Below are 16,787 nucleotides of genomic sequence, written 5' to 3' on the forward strand. Positions count from 1 at the left end.
CCCATTAGTTATCAAGGAAACACAAATCAAAACTGCAATAATATACTATTTCACACCCATTAGAATGGTTAGAATTAGAAAGTCGGATCATGGCCAGTGCTGGCCAGGATGTGGAGAAATTGAAACCCTTAAACACTGCTAATAAGAATGTAAAATATTATAGCCACTTTGGAAAATAGTCTAGTAGCTCCTTAAACTGTCACCACATGACCCAGGAATTCAACTCCTAAGTATATGCCGAGACAGATGAAAACATATGTCCATGCAAAAACTTGTACACAAATGCTTATAGAGGCATTATTCATAGTAGCAAAAAGGTATCTGTGGGGTTCAGAACACATTATCCCATATGTATTCTGGCATCCTGACATTTGAAAAAATGGCAGAAGCAGGAAAGTCTTTCTGACCTTGCCCTCGCCCTTCTCCCCTGAACCAAGCCATGAAAGAATTATCTGACCTTCCTCTAGAGTAAGTCATAAAACCTTTATTACAGAGGTCCCTACCCTGTACACAAAGGAAAATAAGTGTCCTTATTTCTGAAGACACAGAGACACAAAAATCTGAACAAACAGGTCTTACTAAGTTCCCTCCAGTTTATTGCCATTATATCATACACTTTTTTCCTCTGATCATACTTCCATATGACTCTCCAGGAAAATACTTTTCCCTGTTTCTTTGGGTCTTCATTTCTAAAGATTCCTGTGTCGGCCAGGCGCAGTGGCTCAGGCCTGTAATCCCAGCACTTTGAGAGGCCGAGGCAGGCAGATCACGAGGTCAGGAGATCAAGACTCTCCTGGCTAACACGGTGAAACCCTGTCTCTACTAAAAATACAAAAAAATTAGCTGGGCATGGTGGCGGGCACCTGTGGTCCCAGCTACTCGGGAGGCTGAGGCAGGAGAACGGCATGAACCCGGGAGGTGGAGCTTGCAGTGAGCTGAGATCACACCACTGCACTCCATCCTGGGCAACAGAGCAAGACTACGTCTCAAAAAAAAAAAAAAAAAAAAATTTCCTGTTTCAGTAAAATGTACATTAAAATAAATTTGAATGATTTTCTCGTTAATCTGTCTTTTTCTAGGTGCCTCAACCAGAAATAGCAATGGGTGAGGAAAAGGTATTGATTTTTTCTCCCCTACAGTGGAAACAACCCAAATATCCATCAACAGACAAATGGAAAAAGAAAATGTGGTATATCCATTCAATAGACTATTATTCAGCAATTTTTTTAAAAAACGAAGACCTGATATATGTTACAACATGGATGACTCTTGAAAACACTATGCTAAGTGAAAGAAGCCAGTAACAAAAGACCACATATTATATAATTCCTTTCATATGAAATTCCAGAATAGGAAAATCCACAGAAAGAGAGAGTATATCAGTGGTTTCTTACGCCTAGGGGCTTGGAGTAGTGGAAATGGGGAGAATACTGCCCTGAGAATTAAAAAGTATGGGGTTTCTTTTTGAGGTGATAAAATGGTTCTAAATTGACTGTGATAATTGTTATACATATCCATGAATATACTAAACAAACCATTGAATTGTATACTTTAAATAGGTGAATCGTATACTGTGTTAATTATATCTCGAAGCCACTTTAAGAATATAAATATTCATGAATGAAGGACAAAAACTCCCCATTTGACTATATAATCACAGCTGTAGTGTTTTTTAAAAAGCAGTATTACTTTTAGTTGCTAGAGTTAAACTGCTACTAACATATCTCTAGGCTGGAAACCTGAGAGACACCTTCAGCTAATGACCAAGTCCCACTGATTCTTCCATCATAACCTCTGACTTTTCCATGTTCTTACACTGCCATCCTCAGTCTGGGCTCTGGGCTCTGGGGACTTCACATCTGCCCTGCCCACTTTTACCATTTGCTTTTTCCAAATCAAACACATCTAGCTTTTAAACCCAATTACAGTTTTCTCAATAACCTTCTCAGAAGGCTAATGTCCCTCAGACCAAGTTTAGATTTTTCCTACTAGCATTCAGGATATTCTAATCTGCTTTCTACTCTGTCTCCCAACCCAGCTTCATTTCCTAGTACTATACATCCAATAAGAGAACACTTTGTTCAAGCCAGAGCTCTCTCTTCAGTGTCCCTTGTACATACTACATCCATTCATTTCTCTGCTTTTTATTGGGCTATTCTATTCTGATGCTTATTCTCCATATTTACTTGTATCCTACAAATCATTCAAGGCTCATTTCAAAACCCCACATCACCCATGAAGGATTTGTGGGGAACTCCAACTACAAATGATTTGTTACATTTCCTAGCCACCTCTAGCACTTACGATCTGTGCTGCATATCTTAGCATTTGATTTACGTGCTACTCATCTTAGCATTTGATTTACATTCCACATATTTTAGCATTTGATTTACCTGTCACATATTTTAGCTGTTGGTTTACCTACCATCTCATTGCATGTCTTTCTAGTTTTCCAAAAGAAACATCTTGTTTCAATAAAATCATTACTTCCTTAAGGACTATCACCTTTTCTGGTATCACTGAGATCATATAGTACAGTGCTAGACCCAAAATACACACTCAGAATTTCTAGAATTGCACTGCTGTTTTGATTAATTGTGAAGTGTAACTCACCATCTTATTTCCCATCATTTTACATACCTTTCTACTATAAATGCAATTAATAAACCCAAAGTCCAAAAGGTAAATACAGTACCTTATCATACTGACAGACAATTACATTATCCGTGTCAAACAGGTCTGGCACATCCTGTTCACTAACATCATCTCCAGAATTTAAAGGGTCCTAAAGATGAAAGATGATCACATTAAGGAATATTATGATGCTTTAAATTTTTTAAAGATAAAGAGACATATAGAAATAAAGGAACTTGGCCGGGAGTGGTGGCTCATGCCTATAATCCCAGCACTATGGGAGGCCTAGGCAGGCAGATTGCTTGAGGCCAGGAGTTCGAGACTTACTTGGGCAACATGGTGAAATCCCATCTCTACCAAACATACAAAAAGTAACTTGGCATGGTGGCACACACCTGTAATCCCAGCTACTCGGGAGAGTAAGGTAGGAGAATCATCTGAGCCCAGTAAATTGAGGCTACAGTGAGCCATGATCGCCCCACTTCACTCAAGCCTGAGCAATAGACTGAGACTCCATCTCGAAAACCAAACCAAAACAAAACAAAGAAATAAAGGAACCTAGAGCAGCAGAATATAATTGTACTAAAAGTCAAACAGCCTGGATTTAAATTTACCCTGTTTGAGCCGGGTGCAGTGGCTCACATTTATAATCCCAGCACTTCGAAAGGCCGAGGCAGACGGATCACTTGAGGCCAGGAGTTCAAGACCAGCCTGGCCAACATGGTGAAACTCCGTCTCTACTAAAAATATAAATATTAGCTGGGCATGGTGGTGTGCTTGTAATCCCAGCTACTCAGGAGACTGAGGTGTGAGAATCATTTGAACCCAGGAGGCAGAGGCTGCAGTGAGCCAAGATCGCACCACTACACACCAGCCTGGGCAACAAAGCAAGACTCTGTCTCAAAAAAAGAAATAAAAAATAAAAAATAAATCCCTGTTTGGCCATTTAATAATTACAAGACTGACCTTAGGCAAGTTACTAATTCTCTCCATATCTCAGTTTCCTCATATCTAAAATCAGGATAGGAATAAGAACCATAGGACTTTGGGACTATTAAGATAAGGCAGGTAAGACTTAATATGATGCCTGGCACATATGTAAGGCTACCATAAATGATAGCTAATACTACTTATACACTTTTTAATAATCACACTCTACCTGGAGTTTATGACATTTATTAGAATTAGAGCAGATACTATATGTTTCTACCAGGCTGCCTTCTTTAACAGCCATTCCCATTCCCTAGATCACCTACTACCTCTACCTAAGACCAATACAAAAGCCCATTCCCAAATATTTATTATTGGTTTTAAATTACAGTTGAAGATTAAAAGTTTAAATCTAAGGATATATTAAGTCTTTTTTTTTTTTTTAGACAGAGTCGTGCTCTGTCACCCAGGCTGGAATACAGTGGCGCTTCTTGGTTCACTACAACCTCTGCGTCCTGTGATTCTTTTGCGTCAGTCTCCTGAGTAGTTAGGTTTACAGGCATGTGCCACCATGCCCAGCTAATTTTTGTTTTATTAGTAAAGACAGGGTTTCAACATGTTGGCCCAAGCTGGCCTCGAACTCCAAACCTCAAATGATCCACCAGCCTCAGCCTCCCAAAGTGCTGGGATTACAGGCTTGAGCCACCATGCCCAACCCCAAATAAGTCTTATTTCAAAAGAGTAAAGAAAAGATTAATCTTGCTATTCCTTTTGGTTCCAAAGCATAATAAAGTAGAAATGTTATAAATTAATAAAGAAAGTCTCAGCTGAAAAGCCATCCTTACCTCTTCTACAATGTCTACTTGAGGATCTTCATTATCGCTACTGTTTGTGGCTGAATCCTCATTTGAAATACTGTCAGCTTCTTCTTCAAGTACCTTCAGATCTCCTGCATCAATAACCCCTAGAAATTCATTCTCATCTACATCTCTTGCACTTCCTGTTTCTTCATTGGAAGATGTATCACCGGTTCCATCGACTTGAATTATTTCACCAGTATCATCATCAGTAACCCGAATGCTTAAATCTACCCGTGAATTAGAATCCTAAATAGAGAAAGAAATACACTAAAGTTCAAGTCAAATAAGGCATATAAAATATTGAATCCAAATTTAAAATTAACAGACATTCCACAAATGGTCACTTCAAGCAAATTTCTGCCTTATGACATTAAAATCTGAATAAGCCTAGCATTTCTATGTAATGTAGGAATAATTTTTTAAATTATAAATAAAGTAACCACCTACTTACAATCATAGGGAGACAGCAAATCAGTTCATTACTTTCAGATAATATTTACCAGTTTTTATACATACCATCTAAATTTATATAGTACCTATTAGGATTTAACTATTTCATTTGACTTTAAACAATAATTCATTGAAATAGAAAAGACAAATGTCATTGTGCTTAATGGATAAATAAAAATGTAAAGGATTATACTAAGTGAAATAAGCCAAACACAGAAGGACAAACCTTAGATGATTCCACTTATATGAGGCACCTAGAATAGGCAAATTCACAGAAACAGAAAGTAAAATCGAGGTTACTAGGGGCTATGAAGAGGGGAATGAAAAGTTATTGTTTAATGAGTACAGAGTTTCTGTTTGAGAAGACGAAAAAGTACTGGAAATACAGAGTGGTGATGGTTGTACAACACTGTGAATGTATTTAGTACCACTGAAATGTACACCTAAAAATGGGTAAAATGGCAAATTTTTATGTTATAGATAATTCACTGCAACAAAAGTAAAAAATATATAAAGGAAATTTAGTAATCACCTCTGGTCACGTAGATGGCTATTATTTTATCATTACCTTCATCCAGCACAGTTAACAAATAAACCCCTCTGCTAAGTATTTTATAGGCATTTTCTTATTTATTTATTTATTTTTTGAGACAGACTCTCACTCTGTCGCCCAGGCTGGAGTGCAATGGCACAATCTCGGCTCACTGCAAGCTCCGCCTCCCAGGTTCAGGAAATACTCCTGCCTCAGCCTCCTGAGTAGCTGGGACTACAGGCGTCCGCCACCACATCCAGCTAAGTTTTTGTATTTTTAGTGGAGATGGGGTTTCACCGTGTTAGCCAGGATGGTCTCAATCTCCTGACCTCATGATCTGCCCACCTCGGCCTCCCAAAGTGCTGGGATTACAGGCATGAGCCACAGCACCTGGCCTGCACTCTTCACTTTTCAATGTAGGGTTCTATGTTGGTCATACCATACTACCCACCCCCCAATTAATTTGTCATAGATAGGACAAAGATCAATAAAATGTCAAGCTCCTTAAGATCAGGGGCTGTTTTATGATTATATATGTTACAGAATCTATAGCAGTAGTTCTTAACCACTTTGGAAAAGTCAGAGGCCCCTTGAAAACTTGATGAAAGCTCCAGATGCTATAATGCTGGTTGTTTTGGAAATCCATACATATGTTGACACACATATTGCATAAACAACAGGTTACATTAACTTTAAGACTGAAGTATAGAAGTGTAGCCCAAGTACATGGAAAAGATGACTTTCCATCCTTTACAATCAGAAATACAAAGGTCATACTAAGTGAAATAAGGCAAACACAGAAGGACAAACCTTATATGATTCCACTTATATGAAGTACCTAGAACAGGCAAATTCATAAAAACAGAAAGTAAAATCAAGGTTAACAGGGGCTATGAAGAGGGGAATGAAGAGTGATATAGCACCCAAAGAGCCTTCATCAAATCAGTCTGGAAAGTCTTGGGAATTTTAAGAGTCAAGAAGGCTACTAACAGAAGCCAAGAAGTTTTACTAAGATTTGAACAGATGCCCTCTATTTATATTTCTTCTGAGTTTGCAAGTCATAGGTGATGTTTAATACAATAATACTTAAGATACAACTTTAATAATCTCAATAACTTAAGATACTTTAATAATATGCATATACTCAACTTAGTTTTTGAGTGGACAACTGCCCTTCTAGGGTTCAAACCCATATGAATATTACCAATAATGAACTCTCAAAAAAGTATACCCAACAAATAATGCTGTGTAGAAAAATTCCAATTAATATACCAAAATTATGTAAGTTTACATGTAATTAATTTTACTACATTGGAAACAGATTTCCTTCACAGATAAAATATAAGGAATACCACATGTATACAATAATTAGTGACTATGTGCTCAAAAATGAAAATAAGTCCAAATTACATAAATAAGATAAATTTGTACTCTGCTATGAATAAATTAGAGAAATCTTAGAGGGCCCACTGCCCATAATGTAAAAGCTGAAAAGAATGCTACTATCACACTAACAATGAACAAAAGCTGGATAAATTTACAAAATCACAACTTTTCTTGAAGCAGCCTGAAATCCAAGGAGGGACACCCCTTACAGATGGGACATACAAACATAACTCTCTATAAGAAGAGTAATGCCTATTTCCAACTATAAATACTATTTACCTCAGTCTCTCCTTTATTTATATAAGATGTCTGACATTCAGTCAAAAATGAGGCCGGGCACAGACACTCATGCCTGTAATCCCAGCACTTTGGGACACCAAAGCTAGCAGATCGCTTGAGCCCAGAAGTTCAGGACTAGTCTGGGAAACATAGCAAGATCCTATCTCTACAAAAAATACACACAAAAAAAAAAAATTAGCTGGGAGTGGTGGTGCATGCTGAGGACATGGAGGCAGGAAGATCACCTGAGCCCAAGAAGGTTGAGGCTACAGTGAGCTGTGATTGCACCACTGCACTCCAGCCTAAGTGACAGAGTGAGACGCTTCTCAAAAATAATAATACAAACCAAAAGCAACAAAAACCAACCATCACACTGCAAAGCAATCAAGAGAATCAGACTCAGAGATAGTTAGAAATGTCAGACTATGATTGATACACCAAATAATTTAGTGAAAAAAGTGGAAAAAAAAATCCATGAACAAATAAATAATTTCAGCACAGATAACAAGTTTGGGGAGTTAGGAAAAGAAAGAAAAAAGAAAAACAAGAATTTTAACAAAAAATTCTAAAAATAAAAACCACAATATCAGAGTAAAAATTTCATCTGAAGGGGTCATTAGTAGATGTGACAGAGCAAAAAAGAATCAAAAACATTCAGGAAAACAGAAAAAAGGAAGAACACAGACACACAGACACACACACACACACACACACACACACACACCCTGACAAGTTGATTAACAACTATATTAAATATAAATGGCCTAAACATCTCATTTAAAAGATAGAGATTATCAGACTGGATTAAATTAGCAAGACCCAACCATACGCTGTCTATCTGGGAGGCTAAGGTGGGCAGATCACAAGGTCAGGAGTTCAAGAGCAGCCTGGTCAATATGGTGAAACCCCATCTCTATTAAAAATATTTTTTAAAAATTAGCTGGGCATGGTGGCACATGCCTATAATCCCAGCTATTCAGGAGGCTGAGGCAGGAAAATTGCTTGAATCCAGGAGGCAGAGCTTGCAGTGAGCCAAGATCGCGCCACTGCACTCCAGTCTGGGCGACAGAGCAAGACACTATCAAAAAAAAAAAAAAAAAAAAAGGGAAGAAAGAAAGAAACTCACTTTAAATACAGTGACACAGGTAGGTTAAAAGTAAATGAACAGAAAAAACACATACCATGCAAACACTAATCAAAATAAACCTAAAACTGCTCTATTAATATCAGAAAATGTAAAGTTCAGAACCAGAAATATTATCAGAGATAAATAAAAAACATTAAATAATAATAAAGGGATCAATTGAAGAAGATGACTATCCTAAATACTTATATACCTACAAACATAGCTTCAAAAATAAACTAAAAAGTAATAAAAGTAAAAGAAGAAATAGACAAATCTACTATTACAGGTAAAGGCTTAAAATTCCTCTCTCAGTAGTCAATAGAAAAAGTGGACTCAAATTCAGTGAAGATACGGAAACCCTAGACAATGCAATCAACCAACTTGACCTAATTAATATCTAGAGAATACCCCACCCAAAAATAGCCAAATAGCTTCAAGAGCACACATCATGTTTGCCAAGATAAACCATATTCTGAAACACAAAACAAACCCTGACAAATTTAAAATATATAAAGTATACTCTCTGACCACAAAAGAATTACACTAGAAACCAATAACAGAAAGATATCTGAAAAATTTCCGAAATATTTAAAAATTAAACAACACAATTCTAAATACCCAATGGTCAAAGACTAAATCATAAAAGAAATTAGAAAATAATTGTAATTGAATGCAAATGAAAACATAATGTCCAAACTTTTGAGATATACCCAAATCAGTGCCTAGGGAGAAATTTATATCATTAATTATATCAGAAAATAAGTATGTATCAAATCAATGGCCTAATATTCCACCTTAAGAAGCTAGAAAAAGAAGGCCAAAATAAGTCCAAAGTAAACAGAAGGAAGGAAATAATAAAAATTTTAAAAGGGAAAAACAGTGAAATTACAAACCGAAAAAAAAAAAAAGAGAGAGAAAAATCAGTAAGGCCAAAAGTTCATTCTTTGAAATTATCAATAAAAGTGAAAAACCTGGCCAGGCAGGGTGGCTCACACCTCTAATCCCAGCACTTTAGCAGGCCAAGGCAGGCGGATCACTAGAGGCCAAGAGTTGGAGACCCGCCTGGCCAACATGGTGAAATCCAGTCTCTAATAAAAATACAAAAATCAGTCAGGTGTGGTGGCGTACACCTGTAATCCCAGCTAGTCGGGAGGCTGAGGCATGAGAATCACTTGAACCCAGGAGGTACAGATTGCAGTGAGCCAAGATCACACCACCTGAACTCCAGCCTGAGCAACAGAGCCAGACTGTCTCAAAAAAAAAAAAAAATCGAAAAACCTCTAGCATGACAGAGAGAGAAAGAGTGAGAGAGAGACAGACAGACGACACAAGCAAACAGTATTAATAATTAAAGAAGGGATGTTACATAGATCCTAGAGGCATTAAAATAATATATTATCAACTTTCAATAAATTTTACAACTTAAGTAAAATGGATAAATTCATTGAAAGAAATTACCAAAATTTACTCAAGAAGAAACAGATAACCTAAAGAGACATATCAGTTAAAGAAATTTAATTCCATTAAAAACCTTCCCACAAAGAAAAATTCTAAATTCAGAAAGCTAAAAACTCTATCAGAAAACAGGAGAGATACAGATATATAGCAATTCATTTTATGAAACTAACATTATCCTAATACCCAGCACAAAATAAGAAAACTACAGACCAGTATTCCTCATGAACATAGAAGCAAAAATCCACAACGAAATTTTAGCAAATTGAATCCAGCAATGCATAAAATGAATAACACAACATTACAAAAGGAAGTTTATCCTGAGAATGCATTTGAAAGTTGAACGTTCAAAAGTCAGTGTATCTCACCATATCAAAACATGAAAGAAGAAAACCCATTTGTTTCAATAGATATAGGGGAAAATTGTTTAAACCTAACGTCAACTCATGATTTAAAAAAACAAACTATATTAAAGAAAACTTTTTCCATCTGATAAAGGATATCTACCAAAAAAAAAAAATTAAAACCATACAGCTAACATAGTACTTGATGAAAGATAGAATGCTTTCCCCTTAAAATCAGGAACGAGATTTCTGCTCTCAGCACTCTTATTTAATTTTGTACCGGAAGTCCTAAATCAGTGCAATAAGCCAAGAAAAAAAAGCTATGGGAAGAAATATATATATATACCCATATTTATATATATACTTTATAAACATATATATATAAAACATAATGTCCAAACTTTTGAGATGTACCCAAAGCAGTGCCTAGAGGGAAATTTATAGCATTAAATTTATGCTATAATATGTGTGTGTGTGTGTATTTTTTTTTTTTTTTTTTTTTTTTTTGAGACGGAGTCTGGCTCTGTCACCCAGGCTGGAGTGCAGTGGTGCGGTCTCCACTCACTGCAAGCTCTGCCTCCCAGGTTCACGCCATTCTCCTGCCTCAGCCTCCCAAGTGGCTGGGACTACAAGTGCTCACCACCACGCCCAGCTAATTTTTTGTATTTTTAGTAGAGACAGGGTTTCACCATGTTAGCCAGGATGGTCTCTCTCTCCTGACCTCGTGATCCACCCGCCTCGGCTTCCCAAAGTGCTGGGATTATAGGCGTGAGCCACTGCTCCCGACCCCAGAAGAAATATTTTTTTATTCATCAAAATAGATTACAGTCTACATAACGCAACCCCAAAGGGTCTACAAAACAACTACTAAAATTATTAAGTGGGTTTAACAAGGTCACAGGATATTAGGTCAATTTACAAAATTCAACTGCATGTCTTATAGTAGCAATAAACAATTAGAAATTGAAATTTTAAAACACTACCTTTAGACCAGGTGTGGGGGCTTATGCCTGTAATCCCAGCACTTTGGGAGGACAAGACAAAAGGATCGCTTGAGTTCAGGAGTTCAAGACCAAACTTATCTCTACTAAAAATAAAAATGTTTAAAAATTACCCAGGTATAGTGTTGTGTACCTACAGTCCCAGCTACTCAGGAGGCTGAGGCAGGAAAATTACTTGAGCCTGGGAGATTAGGCCTGCAGTGAGCTATGTGAGCTATGACCTGCCACTGCTCTCCAGCCTGGGCAACACAGCAAGACGTTGTCTCAAAATATAAAAATAAAAATAATTTTTAAAATGTTTATTATACAGCATTTTATGTTTTAAAAAATTATTTTTATAAAATCCATTTTTACATTAGAGATCTCAAAATGGGAAAATAACAATGTTTTACACTTTAATACTTGTAGGCAGATTGTTTTAGGACAAGTAAAATAAACATATTTGAAGGATTAAGTTTCAGTTTTGATTGATTGATTGAGATAGGATCTCAGTCTATTGCCCAGGGTTAAATGCAGTGGCCCAATCTCAGTTCGCTGCAGCCTTGACCTCCTGGACTCAAGCGATTCTCCCACCTCAGTCTCCCGAGTAGCTGGAACTACAGGAGGGGAGCGCCATGCCCAGCTCATTTTTTTGTATTGTTTATATTGATGGGGTTTTGCCATGTTGTCCAGGCTGGTCTTGAACTAGTGGACTCAAGCAATCCTCCTTCCTCAGCCTCCCAATGTGCTGGGATTACAGCCATGAGCCACTATGCCCAGCCAAGTTTCAGTTTAGAATGTGTAATATTTTAATACATCTACAAGGGAAACCTCTTTCCTAAATGGAACTTCTCTTTTTTTTTTTTTTTTTAACTTGTACTTTAGGTTCAGGGGTATATGTACAGGTTTGTTATGTAGGTAAACTATGTGTCATGGGGGTTTAGTTTACAGATAATTTCATCACCCAGGTAATAAGCACAGTACTCAACAGGTATTTTTTCTGATCCTCTCCCTCCTCCCACACTCCACCCTCAATTATTCCCGTGTTCATTGTTCCCCTCCTAGTATCCATGTGTTCTTGTTGTTTAGCTCCCACTTATAAATGAGAACGTGGTAGTTGAAAATAAATTTAAAAAATTATATACCTTTAAAGCATCAAGAGAAAAGCAACTCACCTACGTATAAGGAATCCCCAATAAGTGTTCTGGCAGATTCCTCAGCAGAAGTTTGAAGACCACAAGGCAGTGGGATGACATATTTAAAGTGTTTAAAAAAAAAAAAATCAACCAAGATTTCTGTATCTGGCAAAATTATTTTTCAAAAATAAGGGAAGGAGTTGCTTCCAATCTCTCTCTCCCACTGCAAAACCCAGCTAGAGTAGTTCCTATTGCCATGGATCTCCTTGAATAAATTCTGCCTTACCATCCTTTAAAAAATGAAAGATAAATTAAGACATTCCTAGATCAAAACCAAGGGAATTCATTATCATTAGATTTTCCCTACAAGAAATACTAAAAGGAGTCCTTTAAATTAAAATGAATAGATGCTAGATAGTAACTTGAAGCTACACAAAATGTAAAATTATCTGGTAAAGGTAAATAGATGGACAAATACAAAAATCAGTGTTAACATAATTTTAGTTTATAATTGATTTTATTCTTCTACATCATTTAAAAGACAAAAGCATAAAAAAATCTATGTTAATGGGTAAATAATATATAAAGAAGTAATCTGTAACAACAATAAGACAAAGTGGGGGAGGGCGAAGTTGTAAAGGAGTAAACTTTTTGTATGTGATTGAATTTAAGTGGGTATCTGATTAAAAGAGATTATTACAAGCCTAAAATATTATATGTAATACCCATGGTAACCACAAAGAAAATATCTATAGAATGTTCACAAAGGAAATGAGAAGGGAAACCAAAAATCAATTATACACAAAGGAAGGTAACAAAGGAGGAAATCACAGAAAACCTAAATACATATAGAAAACAGCAAAATGGCAAGAGTTAGTTCTTCCCAATTAGTAATTACTGTAAATGCAAATGAATTAAATTCCCGAATCAAAAGACATAGTTTAGGAGAATGGATAAAATATAAGATCCAATTATATGCTCTCTATAAGAGATTAAATATCTAGGACATGAATAGGCTGAAAGTGAAAAGATGGAAAAATAAAGTCCATGCAAATGATAACCAATAGAGCTGCAATGGTTATGTTACCACTAGAAAAAATGGATTTTAGGTCAAAAACTGTTATTTAAAAAGGAAAAAAAAAATTTAAGTTACATAATGAAAAAAGAATCAATTTACCAAGAAGATATAACAGTTATAAATACATGTGCACCAAACATTAGATCTCCTAAATATATGCAACAGGCCGGGTGCAGTGGCCCATGCTTGTAATCCCAGCACTTTGGGAGGCTGAGGCAGGCGGATTACTTGAAGTCAGGAGTTCGAGATCAGACTGGCCAATATGGTGAAACCCTGTCTCTACTAGAACTACAAATATTAGCCAGGAGTGGTGGTGGGTGCCTGTAATCCCAGCTACTCAGGAGGCTGAGGCAGGAGAATCACCTAAACCCAAAGGCAAAGGTTGCACTGAGCCAAGATTGTGCCACTGCCTACATCCCCGGCAACAGAGTGAAACTCTGTCTCAAAAAAAAAAAAAAAAGTCTGGGGATGAAGTAAAAACAATGGGGAGGGAAATGTATACCTATAAATGCCTACATTTTAAAAGATCAATCTCTAACAGTTTAACTTTATATCTAAAAAACTATAAAGAACAAATCAAACCTAAAGCTAGCAGAATGAAATAAATAATAACATTAGAGAAAAAGAAAACACAGAAATGAGAAACAACAGAGAAAAATCGACAAAACCAAGAGTTGCTTCTTCAAAAAGATCAATAAAATTGATAAACCTTTATAACTAGACTGATAAGAAGAAGAGAAGACTCAACTAAAATTATCAACGAGGATCGGCCACGGTGGCTCACGCCTGTAATCACAGCGCTCTGAGAGGCTGAGGCAGGTGGATCACTTGAGGCCAGGAGTTGTAGACCAGCCTGGCTAGCATGGCAAAACCCCAACTCTACCAAAAATACAAAAATTAGCTGGGCATAGTAGAGCACACCTGCAATCCCAGCTACTCAGGAGGCTGAGGCACAAGAATCATTTGAACTCAGGAGGCAGAGGTTGCAGTGAGCCGGGATCACACCACTGCACTTCAGCCTGGGCAACAGAGAATGTTTCAATAATAATAATAATAATAATAATAAAACAAAATTATAAATAAAAGAGGGGACATCATTACCAATTTTACAGAAATATAAAGAACTTTAAGAGAAAACTATGAACACTTACACCACAACAAATCAGATAATCTATTTTAAAAATTAACAAACTCCTAGAAATACACAATCTAGACTGAATCAGAATAGAAAATCTTAATAAGTATATTGATTGGAAAGTAGACTGAATAAGTAATCAAAACCCTACCTACAAAGAAAAATCCAGAACCAAATGGCTTCACTAGAAAATTATACCAAACATTTAAAGATGAATACCAATCACCCTCAAACTCTTCCAAAAAATGGAAGAACAAAATATCTCCAAACTTATTTCACGAGGCCAGCATTACCCTGATACCAAAGCCAGACAAAGACAAAACATAAAAATGACAGACCAATACTTCTGATGTATATTCGTGTAAAAATCCTCAACAAAATACTGGCAAATAGATATAATAGCACATTATAAGAATCCTACACCATGGCCAAATGAGATTTATTCCTGGGATGCAAGGATAGTTCAACATAAAAAAAAACAATCATGCTGAATGGTAAATCCCTGAAATCTCTTCTCTAAGATTAGAAAGAAGGAAAGGACAAATACTTTCACCACTTCTAATCAACACAGTAATAAAAAAAAAAAGTACTAGCTAGGACAATCAGGCAAGTAAAATAAATAAAAGACATCAAAATTAGAAAGGAAAAACTAAACTAACATTATCTCTGTTTACAGATGTACTATTCACAATAGCAAAGACACGGAATCAGTCCAGGTGCCCATACATGGTAGACTGAATAAAGAAAATGTGTTACATATATACCATGGAATGCTATGCAGCCACAAGAAAAAAGGGGGGGGGGGATCATGTTCTTTGCAGCAACATGCATACTGTTGAGTGCTATTATCTTAAGTGAATTAACACAGGAACAGAAAACCATATACGAGATGTTGTCACTTATAAATTAGGAGCTAAATATTCAGCACATACAGACACAGTGGTGGAAATAATAGACATTGGGGACTCCAAAAAGGGAGAAGAAGTGGGAGCAAGGGCTGAAGAACTATTTTGGGTACTCTGCATAGTAACTGGATGACAGGATCAATCACACCCCAAACCTCGGCATGATGCAATATACCTATGTCACAAACCTTGCACATGTACTCCCTGAATCTTAAATAAAAGTTGAAGTGATAAATAATAAAAATTTAAAAATCAAACCAGTGTGTTATTAATGTAAAGACAGGTGTATATACCAATGGGATAAAGATCCCAGCAACAAACCCTTACATAAAAGGTCAATTTTCCAGAAGGGTAACAAGACCATTCAATGTGGAATGGACAGTCTTTTCAACAAATCATTTTGGGAAAACTAGGACCACATTGAAAATAATGGAGTTGAACCCTAAATTTACACCATCTACAAAAATTAACTCAAAATGGATCAAAGAGCTAAACATAAGAACTGAAACTATAAATCTCTTAGAGGAAAACACATGGTGAAAATTTCATGACATTAGATTTGAAAATAATTTACTGGATATGACACCAAAAGCATAGGTAACAAAGGAAAAAAAATAGATAAAATGGACTTCACCAAAATCAAAAACTTTTGTACTCAAAAGACACTATTAACACAGAGTAAAGGTGACCCATGAAATGGGAGAAAATATCTGCAAATCATACATCTGATAAGAGGTGAATATCCAGGATATATAAAGAACTACAACTCAACAACAACAAAGCAAACAGTCCAATTAAAAAAAAAATGGGCAAAAGACTTGAATAGACTTCTCTCCAAAGAACATATACAAATGGCCAGAAGTACATAAAACAATGTTCAACATCACTAATCATTAAGGAAATACGTATCAAAACTACAAGATACCACTTCAAATCCCTCAGGGTAGCAATTATTTAAAAAAACAAAACAAAAACAAAAACAGAAAGTAAGTGTTGGTGGGGATGTGGAGAAATCAGACGCTTGTACACTACTGTTGAGAATGTAAAATGGTGCAGCCTCTATGGAAACTGTATGGCAGTTCCTAACAAGATTAAAAGTAGAACTGTCATATGATTTTACAGCTCCATTTCTCCATATATATCCAAAAAAAATAAAGACAGGGATTTGAAGAGATATTTGTACACCATGTTTATAGCAGCATTATTCACAACAGTCAAAAGCTGGAAGCAACCCAAGTATCCACAGACACCTGAATGAATACACAAAATGCAATATATGCATACAATGGGATATTATTCAGCCTTAAAAAGGAAGTAAGTTCTGACACATGCTACAACATGGAAGAACCCTGAGACATTATGCTAAATGAAAAGGGCAAATACTGTCTGATTCCACTTAGATGAGGTAACTACAGTAGTCAAATTCATAGAGACGGAAAGTAGAATGGTTGTTTGTCAGGGACTGGGAGAGTGAGAAATGGGGAGTTAATGTTTAATGCGCATGGAGTTTGACAAGATGAAAAATTTCTAGAGACAGGTGGTGGTGATAGCTGTACA

At 36.3% G+C, this 16,787-nt stretch overlaps 1 protein-coding gene and 1 pseudogene across 5 annotated transcripts in view; one reads left to right on the forward strand and one right to left on the reverse strand.

The window, feature by feature from the left end:
* Nucleotides 1-16,787, forward strand: part of LOC126934259 (uncharacterized) — a 1,193,286-nt pseudogene that overhangs the window by 908,018 nt on the left and 268,481 nt on the right. The window lies entirely within an intron of this gene.
* GTF2A1L (general transcription factor IIA subunit 1 like) overlaps nucleotides 1-16,787 on the reverse strand; it is a 60,997-nt gene that overhangs the window by 5,243 nt on the left and 38,967 nt on the right. For all 4 annotated transcript variants that reach the window (XM_050754873.1, XM_050754875.1, XM_050754872.1 and 1 more), the window contains 2 exons: nucleotides 4,410-4,670; nucleotides 2,696-2,785 (listed from right to left, as the gene is read on the reverse strand). In XM_050754873.1, coding sequence (XP_050610830.1) covers nucleotides 2,696-2,785; nucleotides 4,410-4,670 — 351 coding nt within the window. The remainder of the gene's footprint in view (nucleotides 1-2,695; nucleotides 2,786-4,409; nucleotides 4,671-16,787) is intronic.

The sequence above is a fragment of the Macaca thibetana genome, chromosome 13 (assembly GCF_024542745.1).
Source record: "Macaca thibetana thibetana isolate TM-01 chromosome 13, ASM2454274v1, whole genome shotgun sequence".
Taxonomy (NCBI): domain Eukaryota; kingdom Metazoa; phylum Chordata; class Mammalia; order Primates; family Cercopithecidae; genus Macaca; species Macaca thibetana.